The sequence below is a fragment of the Hyalella azteca genome, unplaced genomic scaffold, assembly GCF_000764305.2.
Source record: "Hyalella azteca isolate HAZT.00-mixed unplaced genomic scaffold, Hazt_2.0.2 contig11414, whole genome shotgun sequence".
Taxonomy (NCBI): domain Eukaryota; kingdom Metazoa; phylum Arthropoda; class Malacostraca; order Amphipoda; family Hyalellidae; genus Hyalella; species Hyalella azteca.
In genome coordinates, this window is record NW_025941413.1 from 189,196 (window position 1) to 213,096 (window position 23,901).

Below are 23,901 nucleotides of genomic sequence, written 5' to 3' on the forward strand. Positions count from 1 at the left end.
CATGAATTTCCGGAGCTAGAATACCCAACACAAGCCAGCAGCAAACACTGGAGTCTCTTCCAGGCAGCAGCGTAGGGAGGTTGTGCTGCCACGCAGTCGTGCAGTGCTGCGGTAACGTCGCATTACTAACCGCGCCTGCTGAGCTAGCGCCAAGTGCCTGTCCAGATTTGGCTGTACCTAATCTCGTACTGACTTGAGTGATTCGGCCGTGAGAGCGCATTTGTTGTGCGTAGTTACGATTAGTGAAAATTGGGATATCTTAGATTCTCTGAAGTTGTGTGAAATATCAGAGTAGAACCGAGGTTTCAGAAAATTCTACGTCATGAAATGTTCATAAAGCCGTTTTAGTGACAACATGAAAATGTACCGAATAATTTTAACTCCGGTCTGGATTCTGGACTAATCGTCGATTAGTTAGTCCATTCTATTGCCGAAGTTTGGAGGTCGCTTCATTAATTATAGATACTTCTAACGGATCTACATTGATCTAATCGATTGCATGTTGAAGTGTGTTAAAAAATCTTACAAAGCTCTATCATGCCCTATATTAAGTTGGAGTTTTCGAGTTGTTTCGATTAATACTTGCAGTGGAATATTACGTGTTGCGGGACTGTTGCGACACTAATGGTGTAGAACAGGAATGATCTTTTCGCGCCATTTTCTTTATAGCGTTTTACGGTTGCGTTTATTGTTTTAGTGAATACCGTAGTATTTTAGTATATATAGAATATCAGTCCTATGAGACTGTGATAGATTGTGAGCGTAAGTGAACTGCCTTAAATATCGTAAATTGCATTTCAGTCTGCAATTAGGTACCGTCCGTTTGACCGACGGAATATCGAGCTTCAATTGTTATTTAGCAGGTTCACACCAGACTCATTTGTTATCTTTTTGTTGCAGAAGTAGGATCCCTTCTGTCTTTTAGGTAGTGGCTACTGGAAATTATAAATCGTATTCTTTAATGAAAAGTGCTATACGTGCTGTGACATTTTTTAACGCCTATATCACAAATCTTGCATCGAAATTTCCGTCTAGCTGTTAGACAATTTGAATGTAGTTTGAAGTGAACCCAACGGTAAGCGCAATAAGTTTTGAACGAGCAGATGATGTATAGTAAATCATCACTAAATATGATATGTACGCGTGTATTTCAGCAGCATGTGGTGTAGGCGTGTGGAGCCTGAAAACTAATCGAAGTGCATACATTCATATTGTAGCTCGTCACAGACGCGGCTTCAATTTTAATATCGCTAACTCTAGTTACTAGTGGTTTAATTTTTGTGTAGTTGATGAAGTATTCATCAGTGTTGTTTTCTATGAAAAACTTTGAAATTTTGTGGCCAGTTATTAATTGTTTGTGTACTAGAGTCGTCGAACAGCGCTGCCATATACTTGAGAGAATGTAATCACAGTTAAACCATCCGAAGTTCTTTCTGTCTGGTCTATACGTTCTTAGAAGAACATATAGTTGCAAATATATTACTGTCGTGTTGAATCTTCTCGTGTAAATGTTCTGTGATCTAAGGATGTTGACATTGAACTGTCAACGAACGAAATATTTGGTGTTTCGTCAATATTCTGATAGTAGCTTGTGTGCTTCGCCCGCCAACTATATCGCTGCCTTCATTTAAGCCTTCTATATATTCTCCTTCCTATATGCCTTTACTTGCACCCTCCCTATATATACCTGTGACTTCTGTTGCCTCTTAGTCGGCTTCTTGCTCACAATAAGCAGCACTTAATCGCCGACTTCGTTCGTCTCAGCTAAGGGACCAATATCGGTAACACTCTTATTGTTACATGCGATCGTATTTTTAGAATTTTTACCAAGTGTGTGCACGGTTGTCGTCCTGAAAATGAGATCGTTTATTTTGGTTGAGATCTCGTGCGATGGAATTGTTGAGATTTTCAATGTGAAGTAGCTTTGCGGTATAGGATTATTTAGCCTTACCAATTCCGCTCCCCTAGAATCATCTCTGCTCTGGGGCACGTATATATAAAGCCTCTAGTTGATAGAACCAATCAAAGAGCTTGAAAGTTTTCCCGTCCTCAAGAATCAATTTGTGCCGAGGTTTCTACTGCTCAGCGCGTGGGCTTTCTTTTACGTCGCTTGCTGAAGTATGCAATTGATTGTAAACTTTTAGACTTGAGTGAGTTGGTGAAGAATTGAAGTGGTGGCCTACAGCACCGAATGGTTCGTGTTGGAGGCTTAGTAGGCAGCATGAGTGGTGACAAAGTGACTCCACGTGACAGCTCTAGTCCCCACAACGCACTTCTCGTCGAAACCGGTAAAGACGGTCCGCGTACGTCGGTCTGGGATCCAAAAGATGGACAGTCGGGATGGACCGATGACAGGTCTACGAAGGAAAGGAGAGAGACCCTTCGTTGGGGACTGAAGCTGTCGCTAGACCAAGAGTCGAACAAAGACCGCGAAGAAGGACCTCACACTCACAGCACCAACGGCATGCAGAGCGTCCCTAGCGCCAACGGCGCTCCTGGCCGTAAAGGAATTGGCAAAGAGGTATTTCATATTACAATTTCAAGAAATGCCAATAAACCAGCCAAATAAGGAACCAATTCCACCAGGAATTTTTGGCTGAAGTTAAATTTAGAATGAAAGAATTGGTGGCGATGTTTGTGGAGTATAGATGGCTTAGAGTAGGGTACTATATCCCTGAATGTGAATTTTTTTTTACTGGACAGTTGCCAGATGTATGAAGTGACATTGCAAGAAGTATGCCTGAAGATGACAATAGCTTTAGAGTTTTTTCCATCGGTGAAGCGTGTGTTGCTTCGTCTCAGTAACATAGAAGTTCAAATATTCATTTCACTAGGTACGTTTAGCTCCACTCTCAAGTGACTGCGTGGTAAACGTGCTGAGGCTGCTAAGTTTTATTTCTATTCCGAGAAACGTTCTCTAAATGCATACCCAGCGTTCCTGAAACCTCATGCCTCTTTTAAAAAAAACTCTTCATCCTGTAGTGGTTCATAGCAATGCTAATGCACGAAGCACTAGGGCATAACTTTCTTCCCTGAACTCTCATACGTGCGATTACCGAAGTTCCCGCTGCTGAATTCACCACGGTTGACCCCTGCGTCACAAATCCCTGAAGAAATGCAGCAGCTTGCTAAGGTCCTGTCGATTATTCCCAGTGGATTTCTCACCCTTGTCATGCTGTTGACTATTCAGTGTTTTGTTCGCTTAGGTCAAGCAACTAAATTACTATCGGAGCAAATATTGTTGCAGCGGTCCCTGTTTTTTTTTAATCTACTAAGAATAGCTTCTTCGTTTGCTAATAAAATATGCATTAGCGATTCTGTTTGATGCTGCAGTATTTCAGCATTATTGTCTGAGAATTTTACTTCTATTGAAAAATTCAAGTCTTTTTTCTGATTAGCTTGTACCTTACCTTTGCCCATTTTATTCAGTTTCTATAATTTGTACAAATTTCGCGATATTGCAGGTGCAAACTTTAACTGTTGTGTCAGATTTTTCTGCCAAGCTATTGTTTTCTCGTCTACGCTATTTCGTTTAGTGCAAGTTCTACCAGCTGTTATTGTTGATATTTAATTCAGTGACTAAAAAGTGGCAGCTAAGTAAACTTATTGCTCTGTTTGATGTTAGAAATTTTCTTTGACCTTTTCAAGAAGAAATTGATCGTCGTAACATTCTCTATAAATATTTACCAAATCGCCAGAAAGTCGGGCAATCGTCAAATGGATCGCCTTGTCACGTCACTCCTGCGTAAATACGTCATGCGTCCTGAGACAGTATGTGCTTTTCAATTGACGTTACTCATGTTCATAAGTACGACAAAACCATTGCTCATGACTAACTGCAAATAAATAAATCGATTGCTTGATTGCATTCTGCAGCTCCTTGTGATTTCAGGAGGTGCCTGTTCCGCTGTGTCTCATGTCCTAAGTTCCGGCTAATGTCTGATAAACTCCAGACTAGCATTGAGTTTCGCGTTTGAATTTATTGTAGTATGAATGTGTACTGCGCCACTTACTTCTATATTAATTATTAATTGAACGAGAATGTGTGTGTATACCTTTCAGTAAATTTGGTCTCAAGCTTTACTGGACATTGACCCGGAGATCTCTGGTAGCCATCAATTAACATTTTGCGCGTCATTGCACTTGACGTATGCAATTTAGTGCGACAATTGACAAGATGTTTCAAACAAATATTTGCTGTGAGACTGGCAGGAATGAAATTGATGGATCTTTTTCCATTATCGTGATATAAATGAGATTGCGACGTAAGCTTTTAGTTTCATTGTTATTCTATACAAAATTACTGTCAATGTTCGATGTAAAAAGCGATGGCTTCACCGTATTTTCTTTCTGTTGATGAAAGGCTCTTATCTCCTCCTTAATTAGAAGGCATGATCTCTTCCAATTAATTGGCTCTAAAAATAAACTGTCGGTGTCGCATTGGCAATCGATGACCGTAACTGGACTGCCCGTATCTGCTTCTATATTTCTTAGAAGTTAGTAATATTTTTTCTTAGATAAAATAAAAAATGTGATATACACCACATCAAAGCTTTACTCGGATTTCATCGCTTGATTTATTATTATTATTATTATTATTATTGCTCGTCTTATTTTTAGATAATGAATCTTTTATATTGCAGAACAAGTAACGACAATAACACAATAACAACGTGTTGAATTATCATAAATATTGTACCTAGGACTTATTTATTCCATGTGTTTCAGATGGGATGCAGAAATTTTCATTTATTTTCAACACTTCAACCCGGGTCCGATTTTTGGCCTATCCCAAGTTNTCTGCTGTAGTAACGCGGTCTGCTGTAGTAACGCGGTCTGCTGTAGTAACGCGGTCTGCTGTAGTAACGCGGTCTGCTGTAGTAACGCGGTCTGCTGTAGTAACGCGGTCTGTTGTAGTAACGCGGTCTGTTGTAGTAACGCGGTCTGCTGTAGTAACGCGGTCTGCTGTAGTAACGCGGTCTGCTGTAGTAACGCGGTCTGTTGTAGTAACGCGGTCTGCAAAAAAAGCGCGGTCTGTTTCATCTCGGAGACGAATCGATGCTACCGAGAGAAGAGCGTATTGCTTCCTGTCGAATTCGGGAGGAGGGAATTTCAAAATATTGATGGTGAAGTGACTACCGTAATGCCTATGACCGTCGTAAATTCTAGTCGCTTTGACTTCCGAGCAAAGCAACCAAAATTGCAGGCTTCATTCTATACAAGTGACGGATTCAGAGAACGATTAATGGACAATCTTAGTTTTGTGTTACGGAAAATCATGATCGATTTGTAAAATTATATCGGTAGATACTTAACGACTAAGTTCGTATTTTTATGCAAAAATTCGGTCCCACGTTATAACCTTATTTGATCAAACGTATTTTTCAATTCATAATGATTCATATTGAAGACACATTTGCTTAAATGTTATTTTGTTATTCGAAATGTTTGGAAAATTATTGCAATCAGCTTCTCATCTAATAGAGTTCCCAAAGAACTTTATATCGCATGCAAAGCTGCAGTTTTAGTTCGTACCGCATCGACTGTTTGAATCTTTCATTCATGCGCTCGATAAACACCCGTTAACCCTTACTGCTTATAGGACTGCTGTCATCATCGGTTTGTAAACCACACTTGCACGTTTGTCTCTATTTCTTGTTTGGTATTCATGAAAATGAGAAAGACAAGGCTAAAAAATGCTAGTTTCGCGTAGCTGAGATTCGTATTTAATGGCTGTCTCTTAGATTTTAGTTTAATTTCAACTTTTTTTGTCCGTATTGCGCTGCACATCCGTAACTTTGACTTAAAAATAATAGAATAAAAGTGTCGGCACTGAAAAAATAGGCCCATGGCCTGTTGCCGTCACGCGAGTACGGTCAATGAATGGCGTGCATTCAATTAATTTATGTTAACGAGGTAGCATCTTCTGTTATCATTCTTGAAAATTCTTTGATCTCAGCATATTTGGCTTATCAGGTCATAATTTAAATAATGTAGTGTGTAATATGGCATTCAGCTGCCGTGCACTGAATCAGTACAGTGCACGCACTTTTATACATTTATGACAAACGCTGATCAAGTGTATAAACCTTATCAGATATATCGACCTTATATCATCGTGCATGCAAGGAGCTACGTGCTCTGAAAATCTGATATTTTTGTTCACACTAAATATAAGTTATCTAATTTTTGCATTTTCATTTAAAAAGTGATGATCTTCATAGTAATTTATCTTGAATTTTTAAGAGCCGTTCTTCTAAAGTAGAATTGCTAACTGACGGAGTTTCATTCCAAATAGGATCCTAAGGAAGTCTATTTTTATCTTTCAAGCACAGCGATATCAGCTCCTGACTACAAACACTGGCTTTAATTTTCGTAGTTATGTTACTGCTGGTTTTGGTGAAAACAATGGACGCGTGAGCTAGTATACAGCCAGCAAATGAAGAGCTATGATGTGCTCTGTTTTGATCATGGCGGGCAACTGGCATTTCTTACAGCTGCAGCACTAATTCTGCCGCGCGCGCCCATAAAGCTTATGCTGGTCAAAGAGTTGATGCCACTTGTAAATATAACGTACCGGTACTTGAATTAGTTTTAAAGGTAGAATAGAAAATTAATTGAATGGAGACTGGGATTATTGTTATTGTTGTTATTGTTATTGTTATTGTATTGTTGTTATTTGGTAGTGTTGTTATTGTTGGGACTGTTAGGAGCTTCAAAGCTCCTAAATTACTAGTAGCGAGATTCACAGCATTTTTACCGAAGGATGATGACATATGGTGCAGGTGAAATGTTGGACGTTTGTTCTACCCGAGACAAGTATTTAGCGTTAATCTATAAATAAATCTTTACAATTTTCAGATCATGTCATAATTTTCATGGAAGAACCTGCTCTTCTTTGTACATCAATCAGGTTCATCAGTAATCCGTGTTATCATAAGTATTTCGCGCATAGAGCGGATCATGGAACCTATTCCTACAGTGTTGAAAGGGTTATAGGTAGCGCCAGAATACTAAGTAGTCTACTGCAATTCGTCAGTAGAGTCATTTGTTCTTAATTTAAATTAAAATAACATTCATTCTAAATTTTAAATTCATTCTCATTTGTTATTAATTTAAATAATGTTCGTGGCAAGCCCCACGACACAAGGAATATTGACAAGAGACATGAAGCCATGGCATGGAGAGTGGCTGTAGGCGGGTTGATGACTGCCATACGTACGACCGAGCGTCACGGCATCAGCCTGTCACTTACCCTCTGTATGAGTAGCTGACTAAAAGGCAAAAATAATACAAAGCTACTAGAGATTATCGTCCAAAAATCATGCTAAGCGGACAGTAAGATCTTCAAAAACGAATAAGTATTCAAAATAATATTAAAAATTTAACGCTGTTCGAAGATTAATTTTTCGAGAGTCGCATGATGTCATCAAATACGATCTGTCATATTGATCACAATGTATCCATCCACTCGCACTGCGTTTGATTAAATTGAAGCTGACCATGCAAAGAAATTTACCTGTTATTAAATCGGATTGATTGTTCATGCTTAAAAAATAAACGACACTGAGTGACGAATGGTGATAATCACCAATAACCTCTCTCGGTATTATTTTTTTAATACACAATGAAGTGTAGCACCTAGCACGGCGGTTGGATGGTGCGAAACATGATGCATGTAGGAATGGTTAGAATAAAGCATTCACTGTAAGGCAAGACAATGCGCCAGTATGACATGCCACTTGAGTATTGATCCGGATTTAATTCATCATCATTCGGTTAAACTACAATAATATGACATGGTATCAACTGTATATAAATGGTATGTTAATGAATTTTGATTAGTTTTTGGGAAAACGTCAGAGTATTTAATGTGGCTCAATTATGTCTAATATTGCCTTTGTATCTTTCATTAGATAATTGAATGCTGCTCACGTAGTTTGTCCTACAATAAATTTCATGGCGTTTCTTGATTGTTCTTATGGAGAGGCTTTATGATTTTGGGTCTTCTTATAAATCATGCTTTTGGCATCGGTACAAATATAAACACTGCATTGTTAGAATAACCTCATGACCAGGTTCTTCGTTATCAACTTATCAACTTTGTATATAGGTACGAGACCTGCAGCGTACGTTGCATCTTATAGTGGATTTCAGAACTAATGAAATAATATAACCACTCGTTTTGCATTGCACGAAATACGAACTTCGCTGCATGGACTTTGGAAGAGAGTAGGTAGTCTCTATATTGCGTGATTCTACACAGACAACAGCAGACTATGCACCGTTTGACAAACGTCCAGCTGCATCGTCTGTTATCTGTTCTGTATAACCACTTGACAAGCTGCCAAGTTTCCTGGCTGTCTCTCCGTCGCTATCCCACAGATCATCTTGTCAATTCACAGCGATACGAAGTATGACATTCCATTCGAATATTTGATCCGGATTTAATTCGTTACCACTAGGTTCACGTACAGTAATCAATGACATGGTGCCAACTGTATATATAAAGGGGATGTGAATGAATTTAGATTTTAATTTTGGGGAAACATTAGAGAATGTAATGCGGCTCAATTATGTCTAATATTGCCTTTGTATCTTTCATTTGATAGTTGAATGCGGCTCACGTAGTTTATTTATTATTATTATTTATTATTATTATAAACGCCATTATTTTCATGGCGTTTCTTGATTGTTCTTGTGGAAAGGCATTACGATTCTGTGTCTTCTTATCAATCAGGCTTTTGTCATCGACACAAATATAAACACTGTATTGTAAAAATAACCTCATGACCGCGTGCTTCGTTATCGACTTCGTATATACGAGACTAGCTACGTTGCATCTTATAATAGTATTAAAAATTATTGAAATAATAGATCCACTTGTTTTGCATTGCTCTAAATACGAACTTCGCCTCATGGACTTGGGAATCGTGCGCTGCCCGGCTACACAGACAACAGCAGACGATGCAGCGTTTGACAGACATCGCAGCTGCATCGTCTGTTGTCTGTTCTGTATAACCACTTGACAAGCTGCCAAGTTTCCTGGCTGTCTCTCCGTCGCTATCCCACAGATCATCTTGTCAATTCACAGCGATACGATGACTCGCTTTTTTCATGCGATGTTGCCCGAAATAATTCACGATATCAACCATTTAATTTTCTCATTTGTTCTTGAATAGATCAATTATGTAATGCTTACATATATTTTTTATTTATCGTCTTTGCGTTTTTTTACAGCAGATAGATTTGTCCTTTTCAACACGCTGTAAAATTATGCAGTCTGACAAGATTTTAATATCCTTGGTGGAGCAGCGTAATATTGCGTGCATATTACGTACGTTTTTCCCTCCTTTCCTCCACTTTCTCCCTTGCCTCCACTCCTTCCCTGCTTCCGCTTCATCTCCTTGCCTCTTATGACCTTTATGTCTTGGAAGAACCTGCACTTCAATAATTCTCATCAGTAGTTTTATCCTCTACTGTTTTATCCTCTCTGCGGCTGGGTTTTATCCTCTACTGTTTTATCCTCTCTACGGCTGGGTTTTATCCTCTACTGTTTTATCCTCTCTGCGGCTGGGTTTTATCCTCTACTGTTTTATCCTCTCTGCGGCTGGGTTTTATCCTCTACTGTTTTATCCTCTCTGCGGCTGGGTTTTATCCTCTACTGTTTTATCCTCTCTGCGGCTGGGTTTTATCCTCTACTGTTTTATCCTCTCTGCGGCTGGGTTTTATCCTCTACTGTTTTATCCTCTCTGCGGCTGGGTTTTATCCTCTACTGTTTTATCCTCTCTGCGGCTGGGTTTTATCCTCTACTGTTTTATCCTCTCTGCGGCTGGGTTTTATCCTCTACTGTTTTATCCTCTCTGCGGCTGGGTTTTATCCTCTACTGTTTTATCCTCTCTGCGGCTGGGTTTTATCCTCTACTGTTTTATCCTCTCTGCGGCTGGGTTTTATNCTCACTGCTTCTCTGCCTCACTGCTTCTCTGCCTCACTGCTTCTCTGTCTCACTGCTTCTCTGCCTCACTGCTTCTCTGCCTCACTGCTTCTCTGCCTCACTGCTTCTCTGCCTCACTGCTTCTCTGCCTCACTGCTTCTCTGCCTCACTGCTTCACCAACTCGCTCTCCTCTCATTCATCACACGGCGAGCAGGCTGCCTCTCTTCCGCCAGTTCTGGCCCGCACCACCAGATTCTCGCCTCCATTTCCTCCCATAGCAACTGGGCACGGCGCAATATTATGGCATCCGAGGCTTTCTTTTGTAATAATACTAACCTGGAAGTCTTTTTAATTCACTACAGCTTCATCAATTTGATGCATTGATATTCCGATCTAAGATAAATTTATCGAGTGGTAGTAAATATTTTTCAATAAATTTGTGCGTTACCGTTTTTTAGTCTTCCGATAAAAAATAGCCGGCTGGGTTTTATCCATCGTCAGATTTTTTTATATATTTGGAATAGAGACTGACTCTCATTTCAATTTTTTGTCGAGCATGGTTTTTTTGTATGAAACGGTATGTAGTAGTTAGTTCCAGTTGCAGATCGTAAATATAATAGTTTTTAGAATAAAAATTTTCGTGTTGAAAATTCGAAAGCTACCATCCTTCTAGCAGAATGATTTCCCCTCCTTTATAAAATATCTAAACTAAATTGATTCTTTAGTCAGTTTAGCATAACAGGCTTTAAAAAAATTCACGAAATTGAAAAATTTGCTATGGCGACAACTGAAATTACCGGAAAATGTTTGATAAATATTCGGAGTGCTATTGGTGGTTTTTGCTGAAAGCTTGAAGGTGGTTTTATCTGAAGGCATCAGACTGGGTTTGGAGTCAATATGAGAAGAATATGAGGCGTGTTGAGTTATAGCTTCTTCTAAGAACTTGTTCGCTGCAACAGAGAACTATTTCACGAGAATCCGAATACACATGTAATGAGGAGCTGGTCGAGTTCTACATTGACTTAAATACTTTGTTGTGATGTAAAATACTCACACTCGGCATATGCATGGTAAAATATCAATACTGATTTATTTATCTCTTGGAGTCGATTTAGGGTGCATGCATCTGTCCACTAATTTCTGTCTCAACGTTAGGACAAATCTGCCCAGGCTGCAGGCATAAATAACGGAACAGTTGGATGGTGGATGTTAGATGCACATAACGTCGTCTGACGCTGAATTCCTGAGACCGGAAGTCTTGCATACATTTCACTACATATCAATTTCTTATCAACCAGCTCTGCTGATGTGTTGTTTATGTTTTATGACCAACGTCAAGAAATTCTTGACGTATTTACTACTTCAGGCTTTCTGAAGAACTTTTCGCAAGTCCCGCTCTCGTTGGACTTATATGTTCCTTTCCTTTAGTGTTTCCCCCTTGGCAGTCATAAATATTTTACAGTACAAAGCCGCGTATTTGATGCGTCATTTCCCGATTTCTGCAAGTTTCCTAATACTGCGCGTTTGCGTTTTCAATATTTTGTTTGCACTCACGAACATGCATAAGCAACGATATCTTTTTACAGTTCCGCAGTGCAGTCAGCACTGAAGTAATATTTTTCCTTGTGTTGGTTTTGTACCAAGCATATCATGATTGTAGTTTTTATCAACAATCGTTGCCGGTGTAATCGCCTCAAACGTTTTCGGCTTGTTTAAAAAAATTAACCGTGTGAAGCAAAGCGTCGTCTTTCGAGCGCATAGTGACTGGAACTAATGTAAATGTTATTTCATGTGTCACTTGGTTAAATAATCTGTAAACAAAATCGGCCGCGGCTTGTTGTTCATCACAGACGGACTTTAATACTCAGGACTAGTAGCTGAAGAAGGAACTAAAATTTCTCACTGTCTTGCAACATGAAATTCAAACGAATTTCTCTATTAGTAAAACGTATAAATACGTCAAGAATTCTCTTCTAATTTAATATTTTAGCTCGTACTCTACACTTGAATCGAATTAACATACTCGTGTCCCGTGTCGGAAAGGAAATCATATATCTGTTCTTATTTTACTGCGTTAGTGTACACGGAAGATTAAATTTCAGATAATGCCCCAGCCGTTGCTCCTGTAGCATAGCCTCGTGCTCCAGGTAGCGCCCCACCCCGTTAGTTAAGGTCAATGTTTGCTCAATCTCTGCCCCCTGTACAGAGACCTGCGTTATCTGGACTCGCATGGTTCGGCGTAGCTAAAATCAATTTGACTTTTACGGAACTAATTGTGATCCTTCTAAAATTAATAGTTGATTGCGGCCCACTAATTATATTGAATACTTTATTTTAGCATTTCGCTGTTATGTTGCTGGAAATCGAGTGTATTCGTGAATTTTAATTTAACGGCATAGTGTGGTGGAAGGAACGGTCTGACTAGATTATTATTTGATTAGTCCTTGTTTCTGTATTAAAGATGAAAAATTTATAATGCTCAGATTCATTTGGAGGCTTTGCCACTCGAGGTTTTGCTAAAACTACTCGAACTAGTAATTAATAAAAAATTCCAGCGGTATATATATGAACGATATAACGCCAGAATTGCAATCACTCGTATATATACAGTCCTACAACCACAAACATTTAGCAATACTCTCTCACCAATAATATACACCATCAGAAAATAGATTTTTTTACTCCTTCATACTTATTTACACGTTGTACGCACCTCCTTCGTAGCTCCGCCGCACTACACAAAGGAGCCGTCCGCGGCTACCCAAAACGAACATTTTCTTATGTCCGTCTCATAACGCATTCCTTGAACGCCTTTGAGGACAATTTACGCTCATTATGGTTTTTTATTGATACGTTTGAGTTTGCCTCTAATCTATTCCAGTGTTTGACTAATTCAGGGAGCAGTCTATTCTTCTTGTCCATGGCCTGATATCGGTGATTCTTTGAGTTGAACTTATGATAAAATTATGTACTTTACGCCCATCATCACGTGTAATTCAGTGCGTCATTCTTTGATCCAGAATATTATTGACTTAAATGTGCAGTGCTATTCAGATTTCCTAACAAAACAGTGTTTTGTTTCATTTGTACGAGCTTGCCTGATTGTTTTTTGTTTGGGATTAGGTTTACTAGCTTGTTAGGAAGTTTAGAAATGTGTGATCGGCCTTTGGGTTATTGCCTGCAAAAATGCGGTATTTTGAGTGTCACAAATATTTTTCTTTTCTGCGCTGATTAATATTTTGCAAATACTTTTGCAATTGAAGCTATTTAATTGAGCTCTGTCTATTTTGTTTGGATTTCAATTGTCTAAAATATAGAGAAATTTTATCATTTCAGTTGCTTGAAATATTTTTATCATGCTTGATACCTATAACTGACAACTTGATTGAATTGAAGCGATACGTAATATTTAGAGACGTGAATAAATTTATAACAAAAGTCTGAATCTTCTATACGAAATTAAAAATATTTGGAAAACTTTACAAATTTATTTCCAAGATTTGTTCTACTTTGTATGTTTCTCTGGAACCCCAATCCACCGTAGAAATTACTGGAAAGGAAGCAAAATACCTTATTTTTTTATCCTCCGCTCAGTCGCTTGCAGGCGTCTGCCGAGAAATTTATTTGCCGGGCCCGAATCCATTCTTTTACTTAAGTCAGTGATGGACCGCTCGAAAAAAAAGAAGACTTTGCTTCTTGAAGTTGCGCTCTTGGACTGAGCTGAACCTTCAGTCGTTTGCTGAGGTAGACGGTTTTTGCCCGGCAGTACAATCTTGAAGCAAATAAAGCGGTTGCCTATTTAGCGTGACATTTATTGTACTGTTGTAGAAAAAATATAACATGGCTGACATGTCTCATTTGTTGTACGTAGATGTTTTTTACCAATTAATTCGTACTACCAAAAAAACGTTGTGTAAGCAATGCCGTGGATATATATATAGAATAATTATAGATGAATTTTCCTATCCTTGAGAATTTCATTATTCATATTTCTACCCAATATTGTCAGCATTTGCGACTGTCTCGTTATTTCGATTTTTGTGACTTTGCTCGTAATCACGCACGATGTTTGCATGCTGCCATAGCGGGATGGTTTAGTAGTATTTTCTAAAGCGGTCTACTTAAAAAATATCACTTTATCGGAATGCGACTATAAATTAACCACATCATGGCAGTTTCAGGATTTCTGCAAATTGAAAACTCGTTATCCTTGCTTTATCGTTATAATATAAAGAACTTGTTATCGTTGTTTTATCGTTATAAGATCTAGAACTCGTTATCGGTGTTTTTGTCATTATCTTTCATTTTAGCGAATATCCATGAATTTATCACATATTGATATCCCGATTTAATTGGTGGTTATCTTGATGCGCGAGTCTAAATAACATTCCGCATTTGTACCAATTTCATTTACTTCGGTTTAGCTCCTATCATGATATTAATCGTACCAAGAACATATGCTGCCGTACAAATTATTTTTAGTAGGCATCTTATACAGATTTGTCCTCTGAACATAGTGTTGATTAGCCATCAGAAAATTTACGAATCTACGCAATAACTGGAATTTGTGTTGTTAAAATTAATTGTAAAATATTCACAAAAATGAAATGCATCTCGGTGGTACCGAAAAGAGTACTCCTTGGAAAAAAGTGAAGTGACGAAGTATGAGAGTGCGTCACAGCTCATTTGGTCGTGGAAGCTTTAGCCTCTGCTGTCTGCACGCATCATTCGCTAATGGAACTTCACTCTGCCAGGCAGTCGTGGCATGGTGCACTCTGTTGAACTTCACTCTGCCGGGCAGTCGTGGCGTGGTGCGCTCTGTTGAACTTCACTCTGCCAGGCAGTCGTGGCGTGGTGCAGGCAGTCGTGGCATGGTGCACTCTGTTGAACTTCACTCTGCCGGGCAGTCGCGGCATGGTGCGCTCTGTTGAACTTCACTCTGCCGGGCAGTCGTGGCGTGGTGTGCTCTGTTGACATTCACTGCCGAGTAGCGGAACACTCCTGGTATTGAATCTTGCTAAAGTATTCATGACAGAACTAAGTCTGGTCGGAATTGTGTCTAACTCCTTTATTCAGAACATCACAGTATTGGCTCGTTGTTGGTTGCTTAAATTTAATATTTTACTGCCTAGATAATACAATATCATTTCGGCTCAGAAGTGTTCTGATCTACAGTATATTTGAATTGCAACGTACAGACCCTGGGTCAATTTGAAAATTGTTTTCATAGCTCTCGAGTCCATTATCGTAGGGAGCAGCACTGTTGAATGAAGAAGGCCTCCTCAATAAAGATAAAGTTTATGTTAATTCAATGTAGAGAGATTTTGATGCGAGCGAATTATCGCAACAAAAATTACAATTCTCGCTTTCGGAAATATAGGGTATTAATTGATAGGCTCATTTGGTGGCATCATTGGAATACCACTAAGGGTAATCAGACCATTGCTTCCGTTGATGAAGTCTTATATATAAGTTCGATGAATTTTGATGTTGACTCTCTTGACATCGAATAATTTTCGTTTGGAAAGCACGGAAAAAGAATTTACATAAGCGCTAATTTCTAACGAAACTTTGTCGCGTTGCGGAAAAAGCCTTCTTTTACTAGACTACCACATCACGCTACGAAATATAGATAAATTGTAGGGTCTGATTTTCCTTGCCAACGATTGATCTTAATTCTTCGCAATAGAATTCAATAGAGCCGCGACAACAATGCTGACCCTCGTTTAATTTTCATTACTGTTGAATTAATTTTCAAAATTCAAAATCGAGTTCAACGCATCAACTTATTAATTTTTTCACTTCAGCTGACAATTTGATTCAACCGAAGTTATCTACCAGCGCTCTCTCAATTGCTCGTTGTGCACTTGAGTTTTGCTGAATATGTAGGAGTGCTGTAATACTTAGAACTATAGGCACGTTAATATTTGATGTTATCCCTAATTTATGTCAATCCTTTATCCTTTATTTTCTATTAATTTGCATGTAATCTATCTTGAAATGAAATCGATTAAAGCTATCGGTCCTGAGGGCCCAAGTACAAATATGTTATTAAAGCTCTACTGCCTATCGCGTGTCTGGCAAAGGCTTCTCCATAACTTTGCTTTCATTTTGTAATTTATGATATAAATTTATATTGCATTACTGTCGTATGCATAGCAAATTTGCCTGCCCTTAATAAATGAGTATTTAGTGTAGGTACCAGCCTGAAGTCGCTCTCCTCAATCTGTGCTCAGATCGTTCTTCTTGCATGGCTCTGCAGCGAAGACCTAGAATGCGTCCATGCACCTGAGGTCAACTCTAACAATAGCAGGCAGAGCAAAGAAGGTGCTCTACCCACTGCAGATATTGCTTCTAGGAAGTGACTGTGTTCTAGCTCTCCATTAATGAAATGAGAAACATCCAGGCACGATAAATTGCCAGGTCACGGTTGGGGAAAGCGCCCTACCTGAGCTTGCGGACCAAAGTGTATTTCATTGCAACTGTGACTGTCATTTCTGATAAGGGTCTAAAGTAAGCCTTTATCTGGCTGTAAGAAGAAGATTTGCCTTTTAATGAATTGGGTAAGCTTGACATTGACCTTATTCATTGACATTGACCTTGACCGCCGTAGAGACCTTATCAGCAAGTGAGCTATGCAAATTCAATTCAACGCATCACGGGCCTATCGCTAATGGAAAAGAAAATTTTAGATTCAAAATCACTTCTGAGTTTTGTATGTGATGGTTTAGGATCATCTCAAAAGCTTTATTGATATATTTTGTCAGCAATTATAGTTATATAAACAAATACTTGAATTTCAGATTGAACTGGAGCGTCGTAGGGAGTGGGGCACATTTTTAACACCCGCCTGATGTTGTAAAAAATATAACTCAGTACTCACTGCAGTGAGTGACAGAGAGCGCATTTTTTCGTCGACGAAAAAGTAAGTCACGGACGGACGGACAGACAGACGGACGGACATGACGAGCGCAATAGTGCATATTTTCCATAAATGAGAAAATGCGCTAAAAAGGCAAGCTGTTTATAGAGATAGCTGTCATAGCACGAGTAGGCGGGATTATTTGTCATGCGCGCACAGTCTGCTTCTTGAAGATTTGCAAATGTGTCCCACTATCCCAATATGGCGAATTTAGCTTATTTTCCGATTACTTTGCATCCAAACATTTAGCTAATTCATATTGTCATCCACATGAGGCAGTGAAGCCACAGGATTCTTATTGTCGTTGGTCTAGAACATACCAGCAGATGTCTTTTTACACGGAAAGATGGGATTTCGCTCAGGCAGGCGAAAAAATGAGAAGGTACTCCCATGTTGACAAATTAGATATAACGTTAGAGAGCACAACGCACATACATGGTAGAATGTGGTGAAAAATATTGATAGTTATAAATACATTTTCTGGAAGTCGAGCTTTAACTTGGGTATCTCCTATACCTGTCAATTACACTGAGATTAAATGAAACTTTTTCGAATAGCTGGAGAAGTTCTGTGCAAAATAAGCGCGATTTTTGTTAACGCGATGCTTTTAAATTCATCAGTTTTATTGACGTTATTTCATCATTTGATTATCATTTGAATGATGGTAATCGAAATGATGAATGATCAATTCATCATACGACATTACCCGCTTTTTCTTTGAGGGCTATTTTACCTCATTATCATTTCTGACAAATAAATTTTTCTTTACATTTTCTGCGTTTTCTTGCATTCTTCTTTTTCGCCGAATAGGTCTTATCTAGATGCCAAAATAGGAGTTCGTTAATTGATATCTACGATCAGAAGTAACGGCGCTCTTACGAGGGTGCTTTCAAAATGTTCGTGTAGAATGAATATAACGGAAAATTCTATGAAATAATACGATGCCAATGCACCAAAACGATCCTGTCTCACTGTTGTATATCGCGTTATCTTTTGAACCCTTAAATTAATATTACAATCGCGGGGAGCTGCTTTAAGAGCAACAACCGATCATGCAGCGCGGCATCTGCCGAAATCGAGGCCTGGCCAAACCTCAAATTCATGGTGAAGCTTTGGTGGAAGAACAGCCAGATCATTGACCTTCTGGAAGAAGCTTATGGACAGTGCCTCAAATAAATCAATCGTCTCATAAGGGAAAGGAATGAGACCGAATATGGCTTCCGCAGGGGCAGTCTACGCACATGAGTTTGTGTGGAGAACATTGATGCTGCTCGTGATCTCATTCAGAAAGATAGGCGAACAAGCACCGAATCAATAGCAGAGACACTTAACATCTCCATGGGTTCCATACCGTACACACAATTCTGGTGAGGAGTTTGGGGCTGAGCAAGCCCTCTGCTCAATTAATGGGTTCCCAGGCTGTTGTGCCCAGATCAGCAAGAATCACGGGCAGATCGTTCTATGGAAATTTAGAAAAAAGTGGTTAAAAACCTTGAACTATTTCTAAAGCGGATTGTGACCGGGGATGAAACGTGGCTCTACCATTATACGATCCCGAGTACAAAACTCGATCGAAGCACTGGCTGTTCAAGGGAGGATGTTGGCCCGTCAAATAAAAATCTGAGCGATATAGAGGGAAGGTTTTCTGTTATGCTGTGCTACGCGAATTTCGATGGGAAATCATTCGGAATCCAGCTTATAGGACCGATAATCCGACTTTTATTTCCAAACCTGAAAAAATCATTGAAAGGTACCCAGTTTCCATCAATTGAAGCTGCAAAAAGAGCTGCCAAAACATGGTTCATCGCATGCTTCTCACTTTCACACAGATGGACTTAATGGCTGGTATCAGCATTTGCAGATTCGTATTAGCTTAGGTATAGTATATGTAATAAAATGAACCTCATGACTTCGATCGTTTTTTCAACCTATTTTTCCATGAAATTTTTAAGCCCCCCGGTTCAGGAGCATTTCACCACTGATTGGGATGATATAATATCAGAGCACCTATTCCAAACCGCACGCTTCTGAAGGAAAAATACTCGGAAATGTCGAGGGAATAATGCTGAATTCCAAAGAAATTTTCCTTCCTACTTTATTCAAACATAAAAAATGCATGTCTGGTTCACTGACCGTAAGTTGCTAACTCGTGCAAAGTTAAGACGATAAGAGAAAGGCCGCTAAAAGTTGTAGTATTCATTTTTCTGGAACTAAACCCTCTGTATTAAAATACCATTCTTTATAATCTGATCATTTCGAGGATCTTGTACACTATTTTTAAAGTTACATCAATGAAAGCCCGTATTTTTAATCTTCAACGCATGCCTGAGTTCAATTTCATCCTATTTTGAATTAACGAGTGTGTCAGAAGACGTTCGTGTGGAAGCAGAATCGACGTATAAGGCTGCATATCCGATCACCTTAAATGCGCTGTCCGTTTCACATATGAGATTAACCATTTCCTAAGAAATGTTTTTGTATTTGATTACTGATACTGAAATTTTGCTAAAACTTACGTGAAAGAAAAAAACGACTATGCTGAACTGCATGTCCTATAATTTAAAGGCTAAACGAAGTACGAAATAAATGACACTTTTATTTGTCACATCTGCCAGACACATTCGCAGAATGAGTCAATGAGAGGAACTTGTTATTTTGAATTTTCAAGCCTCCACTGACTGCGATACCCGATTAAGTCGGAATCTCGGAACTGTCCTGGGCCTATACCTTAAAAAAAGTTGAGAGATCGTAAGTTCATCAGCCAATCATTGACGGCCTTTCAAGCAAAATCCACCAATCATAGACAAGAAAATAGAGCGTAAGTACTTACGTTCACTTAGCGAATTTTGAAAGTCTGGCCCCGGCAACAGAAGCTCAAGTCTTCCTCTTCGAGCTCGGTCGCAAATGACGGTTCATGATGGCCCCTCTCACGAGGACCATTTGAAACGTTCAGCTTCCAGCCCCGAGTTCGATCCTCTGGATGTTGATCCTCTCTGCTGTTTATTTTTCGATTGAACGAAAGATTGATTAATCAGTTGATGCCTGTCTGCTAATCATACCCGTTCTTGAATAATTTGCTTGCTTTTGCATTCTATGATACAATATAGGAACATTCTGATGTAAAATTGCTCCCGTGGTACGAAATAAAAATAAAATTGATTGATTTAATTCTGCCTAGGGGTAAGGGTGAAGTTATGTTATAAAAATTACAATCTACTTGTATTATTCTGAGGTGTAAATTGAGACCGGTAATATTGTGATGGGACACTAATCCTGGAGGAAGAATTGTCCTTCAAATTAGAGTCGGAGAAAATCTTAACTTTGCCGTATTTTCCAGTTTACCAACTTCCTCTCAGAAGAGATGTGTGCCATGGAGGTGTAATGCTGTAATTCTAATTCGATTTATGGTTTAGTTCGCGTCCCAACGCCTCGTTCAAAACGCTTGGCCATCCTTCAGAATTGACAGCTGTTGAAGAGCTCGACTTCACAAGTCAAAGAGCTCGAGTTTACCTCCATTCGCCCGCAGTTGACTGATTTACTCTGGGGAGAAGTTCTCTAAGGATGTCTTCTGAAGCGGCGACGTTCTAGAATTGGATATTTACTCTGAAATTCATTTCAGGAAGGGAAATATTAACTCAATTTCTGTCTGGTCGCTGTTTTATCGAATTGTCTATTCTCGTTCGAGGTTTAAATAAGTCGTAAAAAAATTCCCTCGTGCAAAAATTATAATATTTGTTACGAGACTAGCTTTTGAAATGTGTTCTTTTATTAACATATTCAATAATTCTTTTCAAAATTAAGGAAATGATGAAGTTCGATAGATTACTCTGATTATTTATTTTTATTCAACGCTCTATGGCCACAACCACGATTTTACGACGCAATCCTAATTGGTGAATCGTAAATTTTTAAAAGATTCTCTAGCCAAGGAGATTTTTGTTGTTTTTCTTAGGATTTTTGTTGTTTCTCAATGGAAAATGTAAGGTTTGGGTCGAGCCTTACGCTCTAAAGACTGTTCTGTGCTACAAATTCTGACGTTGCGTGCATTACAGCGCACTTTGACATTGTGCAGTAAAACTGAATAAACGATGCTGCTAAACGCCTAATGGGGTCTAGGCTCGCCAGCTTCCCTTTTCAACAGGGCTCCGCTAAACAGCACTTCGCTTACAACAGCGCTAGGCTTTTAACAGCGCTCATCTTGCAGCAGCGCTCAGCTTTCAACAGCGCTCAGCTACAAAATAATATTTGATTGGAGTGCTCAGCTCTAGCGAACAGCTCAGCACAACTATCAAAATGGTATTTATTTTATGCGTGAAATCTCCCGTTTCGTTCCTGCCAACAATATTCTAGACTTCGCAAGTTCGCATTTTATAGTTAGCCAATTTTGATTCTTTCACTTATAGTGCCTCGATGTCGACGTTGATGAACGCCTCGTTTACGTTAACTCTGAAGCAAATTATTCTGCCGCACGTTGCCTGTGGGACTTCATTTGCCTAATAGACAAAACTGTCTTACGGTGCAGATTTTGTGGTTATTCTTGCGTCAACGCCGATGGAAGAACTTAGGTTATTTCCTCATCTTGAGATGTAAGTAGGAGTAAGCCAGTGAAAGACCAAGAGAATTCTTTAACGCCTCTTTATGTTCATGGAGAGGCGCGCATCTCGTTAGGTACTGCATCTCATCACCATCTTGATTTTTCGTTTAGGCTCGATTGCAGGATTTATGTTTAAAAACACACTTTGTATATTTCTAGTCATATTAATAAGCGTTCAACGTAAGACAATAGAATTATTAGTCATATTATAGTCATGTTATTAATCGTTTTGCAATGGGAGATATGGATTCCCTCGACATGGGAGTTGTGATTCAATCAACATCGTCAAGGGTCACTTTTTCATGCTTTTTAGAAGCTTGTGAAATTGTTCTATATTTCCAACATTGTCTTGTCTTGCTAAATCGTCGTTGTTTCGATCAAGTGGTTAACGAGAGATATGGTAGATAATTCATTATCCGTGCTTGATTTGCTTGCCGCCAAATTTTGGTACCTATACGTTTGTTTTGAGTTGGTGGTAAATTTATCACTGAAATTAAATTGTACGGCTTAATGAACAAATATCTTCGGCCATGTGCCGCATAATTACGTGTCATAACGGTCTTTATTCGAAATTAAAAAAAAGGCAAATTGAATCTGTCAGTTATGAACATTTTGCACGTCTTTCTATTTAAGCGAAATTGTTTAAAAAAATATTTGTTATTAGTTCCGCCCAATATCTGTAAATTTTCTCTCTTTAAACCGAGTTTGTATGACAATATGAAATATAAACGTTTTTCATCTACTGTGGCAACACTTGCTGCTACAGAGTGATTTACGGAAACTTCGTGATATGAAAGCTCAATGAAAGAAAGAATTAGTAACGATATTATTATAATAGAAATTTTATTAAAGACATTACCTGAATTTTTGTATCATTTGGTTTTGAAAATGACTCCGGCAAATGACAGCCCCCATTGTCAATGCATTCAGTTAGTCGATTTTTAAAGTTCCGTTCAACTCGCTGAAGCTTATTGATGGCCCGATACTCCGATTTAGCTGTGTGAATTTTGTATTGGGTTATCTGAAATCAATTGTTTACAATGACTGTCGAAGGACCCTACCTCGCTAGCAGAACAACATACGTCAAGCCATCGCCAACATAACCGTCAATACCCTTTAGGAGTTGAACGGAACTTCAAAAATCGACTAACTGAATGCATTGGCCATAGGGGCCGTCATTTGTCCGATGTCATCTTTAAAACTAAGTGATACAAAAATTCAGTTAATGAATTTATCAATAAAATTTATATCGTAATGATATCTATATTAGTTTTTTTATTGAGCTTTCAAATCAGGAAGTTTCCGTGAATCGCCCTGTTGTTACCGCTTAATTTTTTTTCAATCCGTTTGAAAACCTGAATTTTCGCTCCTAAATTTTGAAACATATATAGAGAAACCAAGCTTTCTTCCCTCAATATTGATTTCTTTTCGCCCAGCGATTTCGATTGTTTAACAAAGCAGTGCTTTCAAGATCCACCTCATGAACTTCACTTTTTAGGTATGACTTTATTTCCATCTTCAAAATGTCATAAATATACGACTTAGAGCTCACGGGCTACAAGGTTAAAATTTTAATTTTACGACGCATGTGTGAAGAACAAAGATTGTCATTGTGGAGGCTGTAGTGAGCACTGCGTGAGAGGAGGCGATATTGATCCACCTGTTGTGTGGCGACCTCCTCCAGCGCGGTCCTCTCCTTCTGCTGATCCTGAACCCATTTCTGCAAGTCCCAGCTGTCGGAAAGTCCTTTCCTGTTCTAATATTTATCAACTTTTTGTGTGTATGTATATCAATAACTAGAATTTGCCGGAGAGTCAATTCCTGTTCTAATATTTATCAACTTTTTATGTGTATGTATATCAATAACTAGAATTTGTTGGAAAAGCCTGATTTCCTGTTTTAATATTTATTAATTATTTGTTTGTAGCTGTATAAATAACTGAACATTTTTTTAAGTGCCAGTTTCTTTCTAGTCTATTGTAAAAAAAAGTTATTTGGTTAATTAGAGAGGCAACGTAAATGATAATAGTTGTCGACCAACGTGACAAACTGCAAAATGTTTACCCGACAATACTCTCCATGCACTGGCAGCGCAAATCATTATTGGATGTTCGTTAATTTACGTTCATGATTAAAATCTTCTCAAAGCCAAGGTAAATAAGAGTGAAAATTCATCATTTCCACTCTTTATTGGTCTCAAAAGAATTTAATTGGCAATTTTCAAGAGTGTTAGCGGGATATNGCTGCGCCCATTACAAAGAACTGACAATTGCATGCTCCTCGATTTTTCTATTACTGTCATTGATGTCGGTCTTACTTATATTCAGTTGTGGACTAACGAGCATTAACCATCGCCTGCTATTATTTATATTAGACAAAGTTATTCCTTTAAACCGTCAAATTATACTTTCAACACTCGCTCCTCAAAACTCTTTCTCCCATCAAGTTTA

General features: G+C 38.7%; 1 protein-coding gene across 1 annotated transcript in view; it reads left to right on the top strand.

Moving 5' to 3' along the window:
- Positions 1-900: 900 nt before the first annotated feature.
- LOC108676893 (potassium voltage-gated channel unc-103) overlaps positions 901-23,901 on the top strand; it is a gene marked incomplete at its 3' end in the record, with an annotated part of 67,302 nt that continues 44,301 nt past the window's right edge. Inside the window, 1 exon segment of the mRNA XM_047882821.1 lies at positions 901-2,521. Within this exon segment, the coding sequence (XP_047738777.1) occupies positions 2,192-2,521 (330 nt within the window).